The sequence below is a fragment of the Sciurus carolinensis genome, chromosome 11, assembly GCF_902686445.1.
Source record: "Sciurus carolinensis chromosome 11, mSciCar1.2, whole genome shotgun sequence".
Taxonomy (NCBI): Eukaryota; Metazoa; Chordata; class Mammalia; order Rodentia; family Sciuridae; genus Sciurus; species Sciurus carolinensis.
In genome coordinates, this window is record NC_062223.1 from 14,021,705 (window position 1) to 14,034,490 (window position 12,786).

Below are 12,786 nucleotides of genomic sequence, written 5' to 3' on the forward strand. Positions count from 1 at the left end.
CGGCCAGTGTGGGCGCAGAACCACCGCTCCGTGGCTGCCGCCCACAGGGTCTGCCTGGTGCTTTGGGTCCTGGCCGTGTTCAACACCGCGCCCTATTTCGTGTTCCGGGACACCATCCCGCGGCTGGACGGGCGCATCATGTGCTACTACAACATGCTGCTCCTGAACCCCGGTCCCGACCGCGACGCCACGTGCAACTGGCGCCAGACGGCCCTGGCCGTCAGCAAGTTCCTGCTGGCCTTCGTGGTGCCGCTGACGATCATCGCCTCCAGCCACGCGGCCGTGAGTGTGCAGCTGCGCCACCGCGGCCGCCGGCGGCCGGGTCGATTCGTGCGCTTGGTGGCGGCCATCGTGGTGGCCTTCGTGCTCTGCTGGGGGCCCTACCACGTCTTCAGCCTGCTGGAGGCGCGGGCCCACTCAGCTCCCGCGCTGCGGCCGCTCGCGTGGCGCGGGCTGCCCTTCGTCACCAGCCTGGCTTTCATCAACAGCGTGGTCAACCCGCTGCTGTACGTGCTCACCTGCCCCGACGTGGTGCGCAAGCTGCGGCGCTCGCTGCGCACAGTGCTCGAGAGCGTGCTGGTGGACGACAGCGAGCTGGGCGGTGGGGCGGGCAGCCGCCGCCGCCGCGCCTCCTCCACCGCCACCACCAGCTCCTCGCTCTCGCTCGCCGGCCGCCTCGCGCCCCCTCTCCGCCCCGCGCGCTTCCTCCGCTGGCTGCGAGGCGGTGGTGCAGCGTCCCCGCAGAGGGACCGGGCGCGATCCCAGGACGAGAGCGGTCCCCTCAACCGGGCGCTGAGCACCACCTCCGATTAGCCGAGTGGCCTGCGCGGTCCGGATCGCAGGGGTCGGACCTTCTTTCTGCCCAGGGCAGAGGTCACCCATGAAGGGTAGACTCCTGGACTGCAGCCTCGGAAGTGCTTCGGAATCAGCGTGTTGAAGTGCCCTGGGTGACTTTTTTCCAGAAACGACTGAGTTGAAACCGAGCTTTGCAAACCCTGCTGTGCCCATAAATCACCCAGGGATCCTGCCGGAGTGTAGCTTCAGGGGGTGGGGGCGGGGCGCGGAGCTTCTGCGCTTCTAACACCTCCCAGGCAGTCACCAAGTGCTGCAGGTCCGAGGACCTCCCTCGGAGTAACGGAGGCTGAGCTCACAGTAGACTTCCTAAACTAGCAAGAAGAGTCCCAGTGCTGCAACCCCCTGAGCCCAATTTTTTTTTTTAAAGAGATCAAAATATCACTTTATGTTCAAAGAATTTAGAGAGTGTATCTCAACAGGTAGACTTACTTCCTCTCCCAAATTAGATTTAGCAGCATATTGAACAAGATCAGGTCCACTCCCTGGGGCCTGTGGGATATGCTCTCTCTAGGCAGACAGACCTGAAGGAAAGGAAAGCAGGGTTCCCTGACCCTGCCCAGGTCCTTGACACAGATTGCAGTCATTAGATGTACCAGTCCTCCTCTTAGAAAGGGCAGAGGGGGAGAGAAGCTGCCCTGTGTGTTGCTCCAGGAGAATGCACTCCTCTGGGACATGTGAGGAATGACTTGAAGCATTAATGTCAGGTCGGACTTTTCTTGCTGCGGTTTTTGGAGCTGTAGGTATTTTTAGGGAGAGATCTTGGGATCCCCCCTTGATGGTTTTCTGTCCGATATGAGAACAAGCCTGAGATGCAAGTGGAGCACCTCCTTTTAGCTATTCTTCTGAGAGCCAGGGTGGACAGAATGATTTGCAGTGATCTAATACACAGCTGTTTTCTGTCTTTTTTGGAACTACCAGATAAATTAGGTGATGTCTTGGTCTACTTTCTGTTGCTATAACAAAATACCTGAAGCTGGTTACCTTATAAAGGGAAGATGTTTGTTTTGGCTGACTTTTTGGAGGCAGAGAAGTTCAAGAGGATGGTGCCAGCATCAGTTTAGTTTGTAGTGAGGGCTCGTGCTTGTTCATCGTCAGGTGGGAAGCCTATTCTCCAGCTCGGTAAAGGCTGGCACACAAGGAAGAAGATGCATGAGGGAGACACACCGACAGCGACAGAGACAGATGGAGTGAGAGAGTCACAGGGTAGTAGAGGAAGCAGGACAGCCAGCTGAGAGAGCTGAGCCCACTTTATAATAATCCTGTCTCACAGCAACCAGTCCAGTCCCATGACACCCCACCCACTCTCATGAGATGGGCATTGATTGTTTTCCAGGGCTGGTGGCCCCCACGACCCCGTCACCTCCCACTGGGCTCCGTCTCTTAAAGGTTCCAGCATCCCTCAAGACTGTTAAATGGGGTACCCAGATCCTGCCAGACCCCATCAGGTGATACAGTTCGTGTAGCTTACCAGCTGCTGGGACTGTGGGGGCGGGGAGGATAGTTTTACATTGGACTGGTGACACATTTTTGGAGTAATCTGAGAAAAAGGTTTGAGAAGCACCATTCCACTTTCAGGCCTTCCGTTTAGCTACTCGGCCAACGTGTGAGCAAATGCTTTCTTCTGCCATCTTCGGGGTCAGCTCCTTGTGGGTCAGGGAGCTTAAGTGTGCAGGGTCTGCACCCTGTTCGGCTGCGTGAAAGCACACCCAAGACCTACCCAAGCTACTCCAGGAGCAGCTTCCTCAGAGCCAGTCTCTAGCCGGGTGACCCAGGATTGCCCAACGTGCTCACGGGTGGGAGAAGCAGGGGTGCCATGGGCAAGTGCTTGGGAAACCTGGCTCATCAAAGTCCAGTGGGCATGCAGCAGTTTACAGCACATGACGTCTCCTAGCCAACCTGACCGTAGCTTCCCGAGCCTGGGCAGCACTGGCATTCTGCAAGATGCCTTCCGGGCACAGGTAACCTCAAGGTCTCTGCAGCACCTGCCACTTGACCGCATGGGGGGGTGGGCGGGAGGGCAGCTTGTAGCCTGCACAGCACTTCCACTGCATGGTCCCTGGTACCTCCGCCCACCATGGCCTGGAGGGCAGACTGCTGTCCCTGCGCTGCATGCCAGGGACTGACGGCTGGTGCCAGTACGTTTGTCTGGTGGACGGAACACCAGTGGAAGAGCAGCAATGTGCAAGTTTTGGGATCTGGGGTCGCCGAGGGCCAGGGTGGCCAGCTGTGAATTCTGGGTGCCAGGCAGGGGCAGCCCACAGGTGCACCACCAACTGACAGATGTCGCCCCTGCAGCCTCCTAGCTTCCCGCTTTTCTCACTTTCCCACCGGACACACCATGGACTTCACTTGTCTTGTTTACCCATCAGGAGAGCTCCCCGAGGCCGGGACCCTGGTCTGTTGTCTGTATTCCCTGGTGCCTAGAGTTGCACCTGTATACCAGAGGTGTTCAATATTTTCGTTGTAGACCAGATTGGCATGGCTTAGCTCTTTGGGACTTGTGGTGTAGGGGAAAAGGAGCGGCTGATAGAGAAACTCTGCTTCCTGTAGTCTCCCCATGTCAATCTTTCAGCATTGCATAGGGAGCAGCCTGATTCCGTCTGCTGGGGGACAGAGTTAGTGGCGTGCAGAGGTAGCCTCTGGGAGAGTGTGGGGGACCTGGGCCCTGACTGGTGGCCTCCAGGCTTGGGTTGGATCCAGGACCCTCAGACAGGACATGCACTGCGAGCTCAATGAGAAACCAGAATTTACTGTTCTTGGTCGGCAGGTACTTGGAGGACGAGGAAGGAGAGGGAGCGGAACCTCTTCCCGCCCGCAGCCTGTCCCCCAGAAACCTGCCCAAGACCCCTCAAAGGCCCAGGAGTCCTGTCCAGGGCGAAGTCCCTGTCTTGAGGCCGCTGGCTGGAGTGCTGGCTCCAGCAGAGGTGTCTGACTACTGGCCTGAGGGGCCAGATGGCTGTGTCTGATGTGACTGTTGGTCTTGGGGGCCCTTGGGGCTGTCCGCAGTTCAGACCTTGGCTGCCGGCCGCTGAGGTGGCTGTTTCTGCAGCAGGGCCAGCGTGTCCCGCTTCTGAATGGAGCGCAGCTGCTTCTTCTTTGCCCGCTTGAGCTTGGCAGGGTTTCGGATCTGGGGGGTGGTAGAAGGGGAAGTCATTAGGGTGGCTAGGGCCTCTGTCCCTGTCCCTGTGGGAAAGGGAAGGCACTGCAGGGGGCTGGGATGGCAGAAGAAGCAGGGCATGGGGCAGGGCATCTCAAAGGCCTGGCCCAGCCATGTCTGCTCCTGGCCCGTGGGAGGGGGACACTCACCACTTGGACGATCTCAGCCTTCCGCTCGTTCTCCAGGCGGCGCCTCAGGTTCTCAGCCCGGCGCTGCTTCTTCTCCTGGACACACAGGAGAAGGAACTGAGGCTGGGAGCTAAGGTGACCTGGTCCCTCAGGTCCCAGCCCAGTGAGTGGGGTAAGGACTCCCAGCTGGCTCCACGTTGCTTCTGGTGGTATGAGCTCGGGGGACCTGGGGACCACCGGGGAGGACCAGAGAGCAACACCTGTGCCATGGGCCTGGTGTCCGGATGCCCATGTGCTGGAGGTGCCCGACCCCACATTAGAAGGAGGGTACCTGGACAGACAGCTGAGAAAGGGGTGAGACAGGAAGACTGGGTGGCTCCCTCCCTGGAGTCACACGCGTGCAGGGAGCAGGCCCTCCACCACGCTGCTCATCAGCGCTGAGGGAGGTGGATCCCTCATTCCCACCTTCCCAGGGTCTCCCTCTCCCCCAGGTCCAAGTGCCATAAAATTAAGGCCAGGGTGGGGCTGGGCTCTGGCGGTGTTCCCAGGTGGGGCTGGGGCTGGGAGGAGCTGCCCAGAGAGGCTCTGGGGGTCTGGCCCAGGTTTGAGGCTTGACTGCGACAGGTAACTCTGCTAGACAGGTAAGTGCCTCAGCTCCCCCATATTTAAAGCAAGGCAACCCCAGTGCCCAGCTCCTATCTGTGCCGTCAGTGCACGAGCACACTCGCAGGTCTTAAACAGCACTGGCTGTCGGGACTCTCGGAACCTAGATCGAGTCTGTCCTAGCAATTAAGCCAGGCTCTTTGGCTGCACTGAGGGTCCCCTGGCAGGTCCAGGGTGGGGACGTCAGCGCCCAGGCTGCTGCATGGTCAGGGGCCTCTCCTGGCTTTGTTAACTTGGAGTAGTGGGATAGTCTGGGCCCCTGGAGAGAAAGGGGAAGTGAGACCTGGGCTCCTGCGGTATCAAGGGGAGTCTGGGCTGGGGAGAAGACACTGTCTTGCTCAAGGGGCGGCCAGGGCTGCACAGGAAGTGAGGTAAGGTCTCAGCACACGGGCGTAGCCACGCTGTCCCTAGGGTCTTGCCACAGGCTGACCTGGGCCCACTCAACAGGAGGGGTGACTTGTCTGACCCTGGTTCAGTGCTCCTCCTGCACCCTGGGGTCACCTGATGGGCAGGATCCCCAATAACTCTGGTGCTGGGGACAGCACTGTGCCCAGTGCAGCCACCACCGGGCTCCTTTGGATGCTGCCTGCTGAGTGCCCTCTCCACTCCCACTGAGAGGCCCTGGTGATGCGGGTGAAGCTGGGGCCCTTTACTTCCTGGAGACTGAAGATGTGGGGCATGGGGTGTGAGCCTCTGATGGACATTTCCGGCTCTGGGATGAGTGACATGAGAGAACTAGAGGAAAAGTGTGGAACTGTCCATGTGCTGGTGTGCGGAAGCCACTTCTTGAATGACAGCAGCAAAGCTGGGGACAAGATTTTCCCAGCTGGGCAGGTCCTGGGGAAAGGACCCTGATCACATCTCACTGGATGCTCCTACACCAGCGAGGGCCTCCTGGGGCTTCTTTCAGGGCCCCCGCACCCCACTTCTGGGCCTCCTGCCCATTCCTGACCCACAGCCCAGGTGGGCTGGGTGACTTACTGCACTCCCCACCCTGTGGGTCCACACTGCTCTCTGCTTCTCGGGTTGGGGGCTCCTGGGGCGCAAGGTCTCATGACCAAGTCAGCCCTCCGGAGCTGCGGCCTCAGCCTGGCTGGCCTCTCACCTGCCGGCGCCTCTCCTTCTCCTCCTGCAGGTGCCGGGCGAAGTCCTTGGTCAGCTTCCTCTCCTGTCGCTCCTTCATCTTCCGCTGCCAGGATGTGCGCAGGGGCTTGTCCTGAACCATCTGGGAGAACCTGGAGGGGAAAGCAGGGGCTTGCAGGGTCTGTGGGCCGCTGCTCCTGCCCCCTCTGCCATCACTCTGGGCTCTGGGCCTTCTTCCAGAAGCCAGTCTGAGTCACCTCCACCTGCGGGGCCGCCCTCCGGTCATGCCGGCTCTGTGCCTGAGGGGGCACTCTCATTCTCTCCATCTTACAGCGGAGCAGACCAAGGCTGAGAGAGGCCAAAACCGCCCAGGGACCCCTTGTTCCTGAGTGGCGGTTAGCACACGAACCCACTGGTGACTGCCAGGTCCAGGTGCCTTGGCCTCTGCTGTCAAGTTCTACTTCCGCCAGGTGTGAGAACGTGCGAGTAATGGGGCCTTCACTCCCTGTGGGCCGCCATCCCATTTCCCAAGGCGAGGCTGGGCAGGGCCTCTCCCCCTGGCTGGGGCATGCGAAGGTGGGGTGGGTTAGGGGAGTTCAAGGAAGTAGGGACCCTCTAAAGAGTGGCAATCTTCGAGAGTCATAGGAGGAATGCCATGTTCTCCAAGGAAGCGTCCTGCGGGAGTGTACGGGCTTTAAAATATTCCAGGAAACAGGGGGAGAGAAAACGCGGAGGACGAAGATGACGTGAGGCCACTAAAACGCCGAGAGCGTCAAAGCTGGTGATGGGAACGTGGGGGTCGTGACCCTGTGCGCTCCCTGTCTGTGTGCTCGAGAATTTCCCTCATAAAAAGCAGACACAAAGTGAAAACAAGCCTCCAGCTCAGTCCTTCTCCTGTCACTGTTCACTCCCAGTCTGGCCCTTTCCCTGTTTCCCAAGGCTCCTCTGCAGATCCTCTCACAGTGGCCCTCCTGCTCCCCGCACTAATTTCTTCTGAGGGGGTGAAAAAGTTCCTGTTTCCCCACACCCATGGTAGCATGCCCCAAACCGTGCCAGCCCCTGACGGCCCGAGTGCACGCTGGGCAAAGTGGATCCCGTGCACGGGAAGGGGCGACGCTGCTCTTCTGGGTCACCCTCCCCCTTCCAGGGGGTTGGGCACAGGCAGCCCAGCACTTGACGCCAGGCCCCTCCATGGAGAGCCTGGTTCTGCCCCCTCCCACTGCAATGCCAGCCTCTGGCCCCAGCGCGCCCTCTCCCGTCCCCAGGGCCTGCTGCTCTAGACCCGACCTCTACACACAGAAGAGTGCGGGCTGCCGGGACCTCCGCCCTGGTCTTAAAGCTGGGCTTCCCACACTGGTTACGAGAACCCTGAAGGGACAAGGTGGAGGGAGCCTGGAGTCACCAGGGCCACAGGACACAGTGGTGTCGGGTGAACTTTCTGTGAGGGTAGAAATGCTCACCTCTGCGCTGTCCAGTAGGGAGGCCTCCACTCATAGGTGGCTGCACAGCACCTGAACTGTGCTTGGGGTTGAGAAAGTAAATCCAGATTTCATTCACCTCCAATTAATTTAAATAGGTACATGTGGCAGATGGCTCATGCGTTGGGACAGTCCAGTTCAGGGTCCTATCTGGACATCGGAGGACAACAGGCCTGGATGCAAGCCCGAGTTCACTGCCTACTGCCTGTGTGACCCTGGGTGAGGCAGCTTCGGAGGCTTCACTGTCCCTCATGGAGATGAGAATCATGCCTGAGCGTGTAAAGGGATGTCAGCTGGGGCAGGCAGCTGGGACCAATGGCCTTCCCTGCCCCTCTCTCCCTCACCTGTGCATGGGCCCAGCCCACTCCTGCTCAGTAGGCTCATCCTTCCCCTGGGCTGTCCCAGTGCCAGGACCCAACTTTCCTCAAGCTTGACTTGCTCATCCTCTTCCCACTGGAACCAATGCCCTCAGGGTTGGATGTGGCCATATTCTATAACCTGCTGGGACGGGCAGGAAGGGCAGTGCCACCAGCCACTTCTCCAGCCACTCCAGCTTCAAAGCCTCTCTCTCTGTCTACCACTCATTTAGCCTGTTTCCTCAGACACAGACCTGCTCCACTGGGCCAAGGTGCAGACTTAATGCAATGGCACCCTGTTTGTGTTTGAAAGGCTCTTCCCCGGCCAATCCTCATGGAAGAGCACACCATCCTATGTAATCAGTGCTCGGTAATATTTTTATTTTTTATCATAAGGGCAAATAACTGCAAATAGATGTTAGTGGTGAAGGCCTCACTGCTTTTCTCCAAGTAATGGCTGGTTTACTTGCCTCTGCCTCCCTGGTAGAGATGGCAGACAATGGGAAAGGTCTACTGAATGAATATGGGGCTTAGGTGCTGTAGGGGAGATCCACAAAGACCCGGGAAAGAAACCATGGAAATGACCTCTGAGGGTCTGGTCTCACCCTCTTGGGATCCCAGACATTTTGATCACATCCTGACTTTGATCACCTGTTTGGGGACAACCTCACTGAAGCAAGCTCTGGGGCCGCCTCGGGGTTGCGGCAGGGTCCAAACACATAAAGAATCCCACCCCCGCCATGCTGCCCCCCACTTCACCTCTTCTTGGAGCGGTCCTTCCATACCCGCCCGGATTTGGGCTTCCCCTTAGGGATGACAGGAAGCTCCTCCTGCTCCTTCTTCAACTTCTTGGACGCTGGGGCCTGCGTTGAAGATCCATTTCGCTTCTTTGCGCTGAGGCCGCCTGTCACCGTCCCTCCGGATGGAGGCGGCTTGCTTGGCTCATGCTGGCTCCCGGGGGAGTCGGGGGCTGGGGGCGTCAGCTCCTGTGGTGGTTGCGAGGGTTCGGGACCCGGCGCTTGTTGACCCGGGTAGGGCTCTGGTGACCCTGCTCCCGGCTGCAGCTGATGTGCGGGGGAGGCCGGGGCCGGCTCCTCCTTACTGTGGGCCAGCTCCGAGTCCAGCTCTCCTCGGTCCTGGGGGCACTTTGGCGACTCCTCACTCGGCTTTGGCTGAGGCTGACGGGATTCGGGACTCGACTCTGGCTGTCTGCGAGGCGACCCCAGGCGGGGCTCTTGCCGATGCTGGGGGGACTCTGGGCCCGGCTCTGGCTGTCTTCGGGGGGACCCCAAGTCTGCACGCTGCGGCAGGCTGGGTGATCCCGGGCTTGTCCCCGGCTGGCGTCGGGGAGACTCTAGGCCAAGTGACCGCACACCGAGAGGAGACCCGGGCTCCCGCGTTTCTTCTGGGTTCGACTCGAACTCCACAAGGGCCCGTCTCGCCCGCGAAACTGAGGCGAGGCTCTCGGGGGCTTCCGGCTTTAGGCCCTCCAGCCGCCGGCTGCGTCTAAGCGGCGTATCCATGGCCCAGCCCGAAAGTTTCCAAACCCGAGCCCACGTGCGGCCTCCGCCGGCGGCGCCTTCCTATGACGTCGGAGACACCCCGGCCGTGCGGGGAAGGAAGGGCTGTCGCCGGGGTGGCCATGTTGGTGAGGGGCGGAGAGGCGGGGCCGTCGGCCCGGCCCGGCGGGGGCAGAGCTTAGCGGACGCATGCGCAGTGCGCGTGGGCTCAGCCGCAACCCACGAGTCCTTTGGGTGGGTTTCACCTTTGCCTTCGCGAGCATCGTTTTCTGGGTTGAAAAGAGGGTTCGCAGGCAGAGAAGGGAAGGGGACAGGGGACCATTTCTGGTAGAGAAGAGAATTGGAAACGGTTCGAGGAGTCGCTGGGCGAGACCGAATGGAAATGCCGCTAACTCCCGTGCAGTTGGCCACGGGCCTGTTTCTCTTTTGTGATCTGGTGATTTTGCTTCAGCTTAGTGCAGCTAAAATGGCCCTGACGGGCCCCCCGAGGTGGAAAATCTAAGTCTGTGTTAAATGTGCGCACCGTTCCCGTCTCCTTCTCCCATTCTGCCCTTAAGTATTCAATCCATGACTGTCCCTTGCCAACAACTGAAACGTCTTTGAGTGAAGTGGAGGTACCAGTAAAGTGCCCCACAGTTGTCCTGTGGTATCCATGCCGCACACCTTCCCAGGTCCCCTTTCTGCCTCCATGCTCGGATCTGCTAGGGTCCCTTGGATCATCTTTTCTGGCTAGAAGTGTTTTTTATCTCCAGGGTGTGCGTCAATCTGCCTCCCTTCCCTTCACCTGTTCATGTCCTTGTTCACTAAGCTTTGGGGCCTCATCAGAGGGCAGGCCTTGCTTTCTGGACCTCCCAGTACCTAGAGAAGACTTTGGGGACAGGGGTTGCCTAAGACCCAGGAGAGAAGGCTTGATGGATGCACAGCCCGCTGCTTAGGAAGAATGTCTTGGAATTGGTCCAAGCTCTTCCCAGCATTTTCTTCTGAACTGCCTGGGTTTGGCCCTCAGGGATCCCAGGCCCCTGCACAGTACATTCCAGTGGCTTCTTTGAGAAACCATTGTTTCTGCAGCTGGGGGTTGAGAGGGCTGGGAAGTTGTCCAAGGATCCTCAGGGGTTAGAGGAAGGCCAGGGCAGACGGCCAGGGGGTCTCAGCACCTAGCACAACTCCCAGCTGCTGGATCACCTTAACAACCCTGGAGCAGGAGCAAGTACCAGGACACTCCAGGACATCTTGGCTGCTGATTTGGGAGCAGGCAGGGAACATGACCCGTGAAAAGGTTCCTGGAAGATGGAAAAGTGTGTCGAGCATCCTTTACCACCTGTCACCCCACACAGCATCCCAAAATGACAATCTCGGTGTGAGTCTTTCCTAAGGGGAAGGAGATGGCACACCTTCTTCCCATCTGTTAAAGTTGTCAGAAGCAGATGAACCCTTGGGCTCATTATGTGTCCACTTCTGCCTCCTTGGCCCCTCTTCATAGCCTCTGTCTGCCGGCTCAGTACCCTGTGTTCCTGAGCCAAGTAGAGCCCTTCGGGAAGCTTCGCCTGCCTCAGTGTCCCTTGGGCTGCAGAAGCAGTTCTGGGACCTCCTGACCCAGCTCTTGCGGCTCCCCAGCCCTCAGGAGTGAGCTCCACTGGGCTCCTAGAATTTCCTGCCCCTTCTTGGAGACTTGAATGGTCCAATACATAGCAGCATGCTGGTGTGGGCTGCCAGGGTCACCTGGCAGGGTCACCTGCTCTAAGCCCCTGCTTCCTGACTCTTGTCCCCCGCTGGGAGGGATCACTTGCACATGCTGGTTGGTGCAAATCCCAGCCCTGCTTAAAATACTTCAGGGGTGATCCCAGGTTCCCACCAGAGCAGCGTAAGAGAGAGAGTTGTTGTTTTTGGAGGGAGGGCTTCGGGTGTCCCTGAGACATATGTGAAGGTGAAACAGTCAGCTTGCCCTCCCCACAAAAAATGGCAGAAGCACTCCTGGGACCTTAACAGCCTGTCATCAGACTTTGTGCTTTTTTCCTGCTTTTTGACCCTGAACTCTAGCCTGTTACCCTTTAAAAAACATAATATGTGTTCTTCCTTATCCCCTCATTGTCTCAGTCACCTCAAAGTAGGTGTGTCCAATGGAATACTACTCAGTCATAAAGAAGGAAGAAATAATGGCATTTGCCGGTAAATGCACGGAACTGGAGGCTGTCATGCTAAGTGAAATAAGCCAGTCCCCAAAAACCAAAGGTAGAATGTTTTCTCTGATATGTGGATGCTAACACACAATAAGCCAGGGAAGGAAGGATAGGAGTTCAGTAGATAGACAAAGGGGAATGAAGGGAAGGGAAGGAGATGGGATTAGGAAAGACAGTGGAATGAACTGGACATAACTTTCCTATGCTCATATATGAACACACGACCTGAAACTGCACATCATGTCCAACCACAAGAATGGGATGCTAACTGAGATAAGTCACACTCCATGTGTGTATAATATGTCCAAGCCCACTCTACTGCCATGATGTCTAAAAAGAACAGCAACAGAACACCAGGTGTGTCCCTGAAGCCAGGGTGCTTTTGCCTGAGCGTTGCCAGTGATAAGCTGGCCAGAGCGGGGCTGCCCAAAGGGCAGAAGAAGCCCCGACCCGGCCCTGACCTGGTACTCCACATAGGTGCTTCTTCCCCCTCCGCACGTCTTCTCCAGCAGCTGCAGCGACTCTCCTGTCAGCGAGGATGACTGAACAGGAGGCAGCACAGAGGACAGAGGGGGACTTTGGCTCCAGACTGGCCGGCTGGGGGCTCCTCCCGAAGGGTGAGGTGCTCACACAAGAAAGGAAAGTGCCTTTCAGATGCACCAAGCCATGAAAATTCCAGAACCCCCCCACCCCCCTTCTGTCTTTCTTTTTGGGGGTCAGGGTGACTGCTCCCTCAGGGTCTCCAGGCTGAATCCATGAAAGCTTGACTGGTGCGCTTCCTCCTGGTTCCCTTCCTGCTGCTGGGGACTCGTGTCCCCTCCTCCTGGTTCCCTTCCTGCCGCTGGGGACGCGTGTCCCCTCCTCCTGGTTCCCTTCCTGCTGCTGGGGACTCGTGTCCCCTCCTCCTGGTTCCCTTCCTGCTGCTGGGGACTCGTGTCCCCTCCTCCTGGTTCCCTTCCTGCTGCTGGGGACTCGTGTCCCCCTCCTCCTGGTTCCCTTCCTGCTGCTGGGGACTCGTGTCCTCCTCCTCCTGGTTCCCTTCCTGCTGCTGGGGTCTCGTGTCCCCTCCTCCTGGTTCCCTTCCTGCCGCTGGGGACTCGTGTCCCCTCCTCCTGGTTCCCTTCCTGCTGCTGGGGACGCGTGTCCCCCTCCTGGTTCCCTTCCTGCTGCTGGGGTCTCGTGTCCCCCTCCTCCTGGTTCCCTTCCTGCTGCTGGGGTCTCGTGTCCCCTCCTCCTGGTTCCCTTCCTGCCGCTGGGGACTCGTGTCCCCTCCTCCTGGTTCCCTTCCTGCTGCTGGGGACGCGTGTCCCCTCCTCCAGGTTCTGTACCTGGTTTGGGGGCTCAGGGACTCCCCCTCTGTTGTCAGTGG

The 12,786-nt window shown here is 58.7% G+C and overlaps 2 protein-coding genes across 2 annotated transcripts in view; one reads left to right on the forward strand and one right to left on the reverse strand.

The window, feature by feature from the left end:
* Nucleotides 1-6,738, forward strand: part of Ptgdr2 (prostaglandin D2 receptor 2) — a 9,328-nt gene extending 2,590 nt beyond the window's left edge. The window contains exon 3 of the mRNA XM_047518208.1: nt 1-6,738. This exon is cut by the window's left edge and continues 410 nt beyond it. Coding sequence (XP_047374164.1) covers nt 1-813 — 813 coding nt within the window. The 3' untranslated portion in view covers nt 814-6,738.
* Nucleotides 3,585-9,326, reverse strand: Ccdc86 (coiled-coil domain containing 86). Its single transcript, XM_047518209.1, has 4 exons — nt 8,480-9,326; nt 5,909-6,038; nt 4,162-4,236; nt 3,585-3,982 (listed from the first exon to the last, which is right to left on the reverse strand). The coding sequence occupies exons 1-4, from the start codon at nt 9,241-9,243 to the stop codon at nt 3,863-3,865; spliced, it is 1,089 nt and encodes a 362-aa protein (XP_047374165.1). The 5' UTR covers nt 9,244-9,326; the 3' UTR covers nt 3,585-3,862.
* Between the last annotated feature and the right edge of the window lie 3,460 nt (nt 9,327-12,786).

Bases quoted from the DNA above. Each gene is read 5' to 3' on its own strand.
- Ccdc86 (XM_047518209.1), bottom strand. From the start codon at position 9,243: ATGGATACGCCGCTTAGACGCAGCCGGCGGCTGGAGGGCCTAAAGCCG. The intron at 4,237-5,908 runs GTGAGAGGCCAG...CTGTGTGTCCAG, and splicing joins AGAAGGAGAGGCGCCGGCAG to GAGAAGAAGCAGCGCCGGGC. The intron at 3,983-4,161 runs GTGAGTGTCCCC...ACCACCCCCCAG, and splicing joins AGGCTGAGATCGTCCAAGTG to ATCCGAAACCCTGCCAAGCT.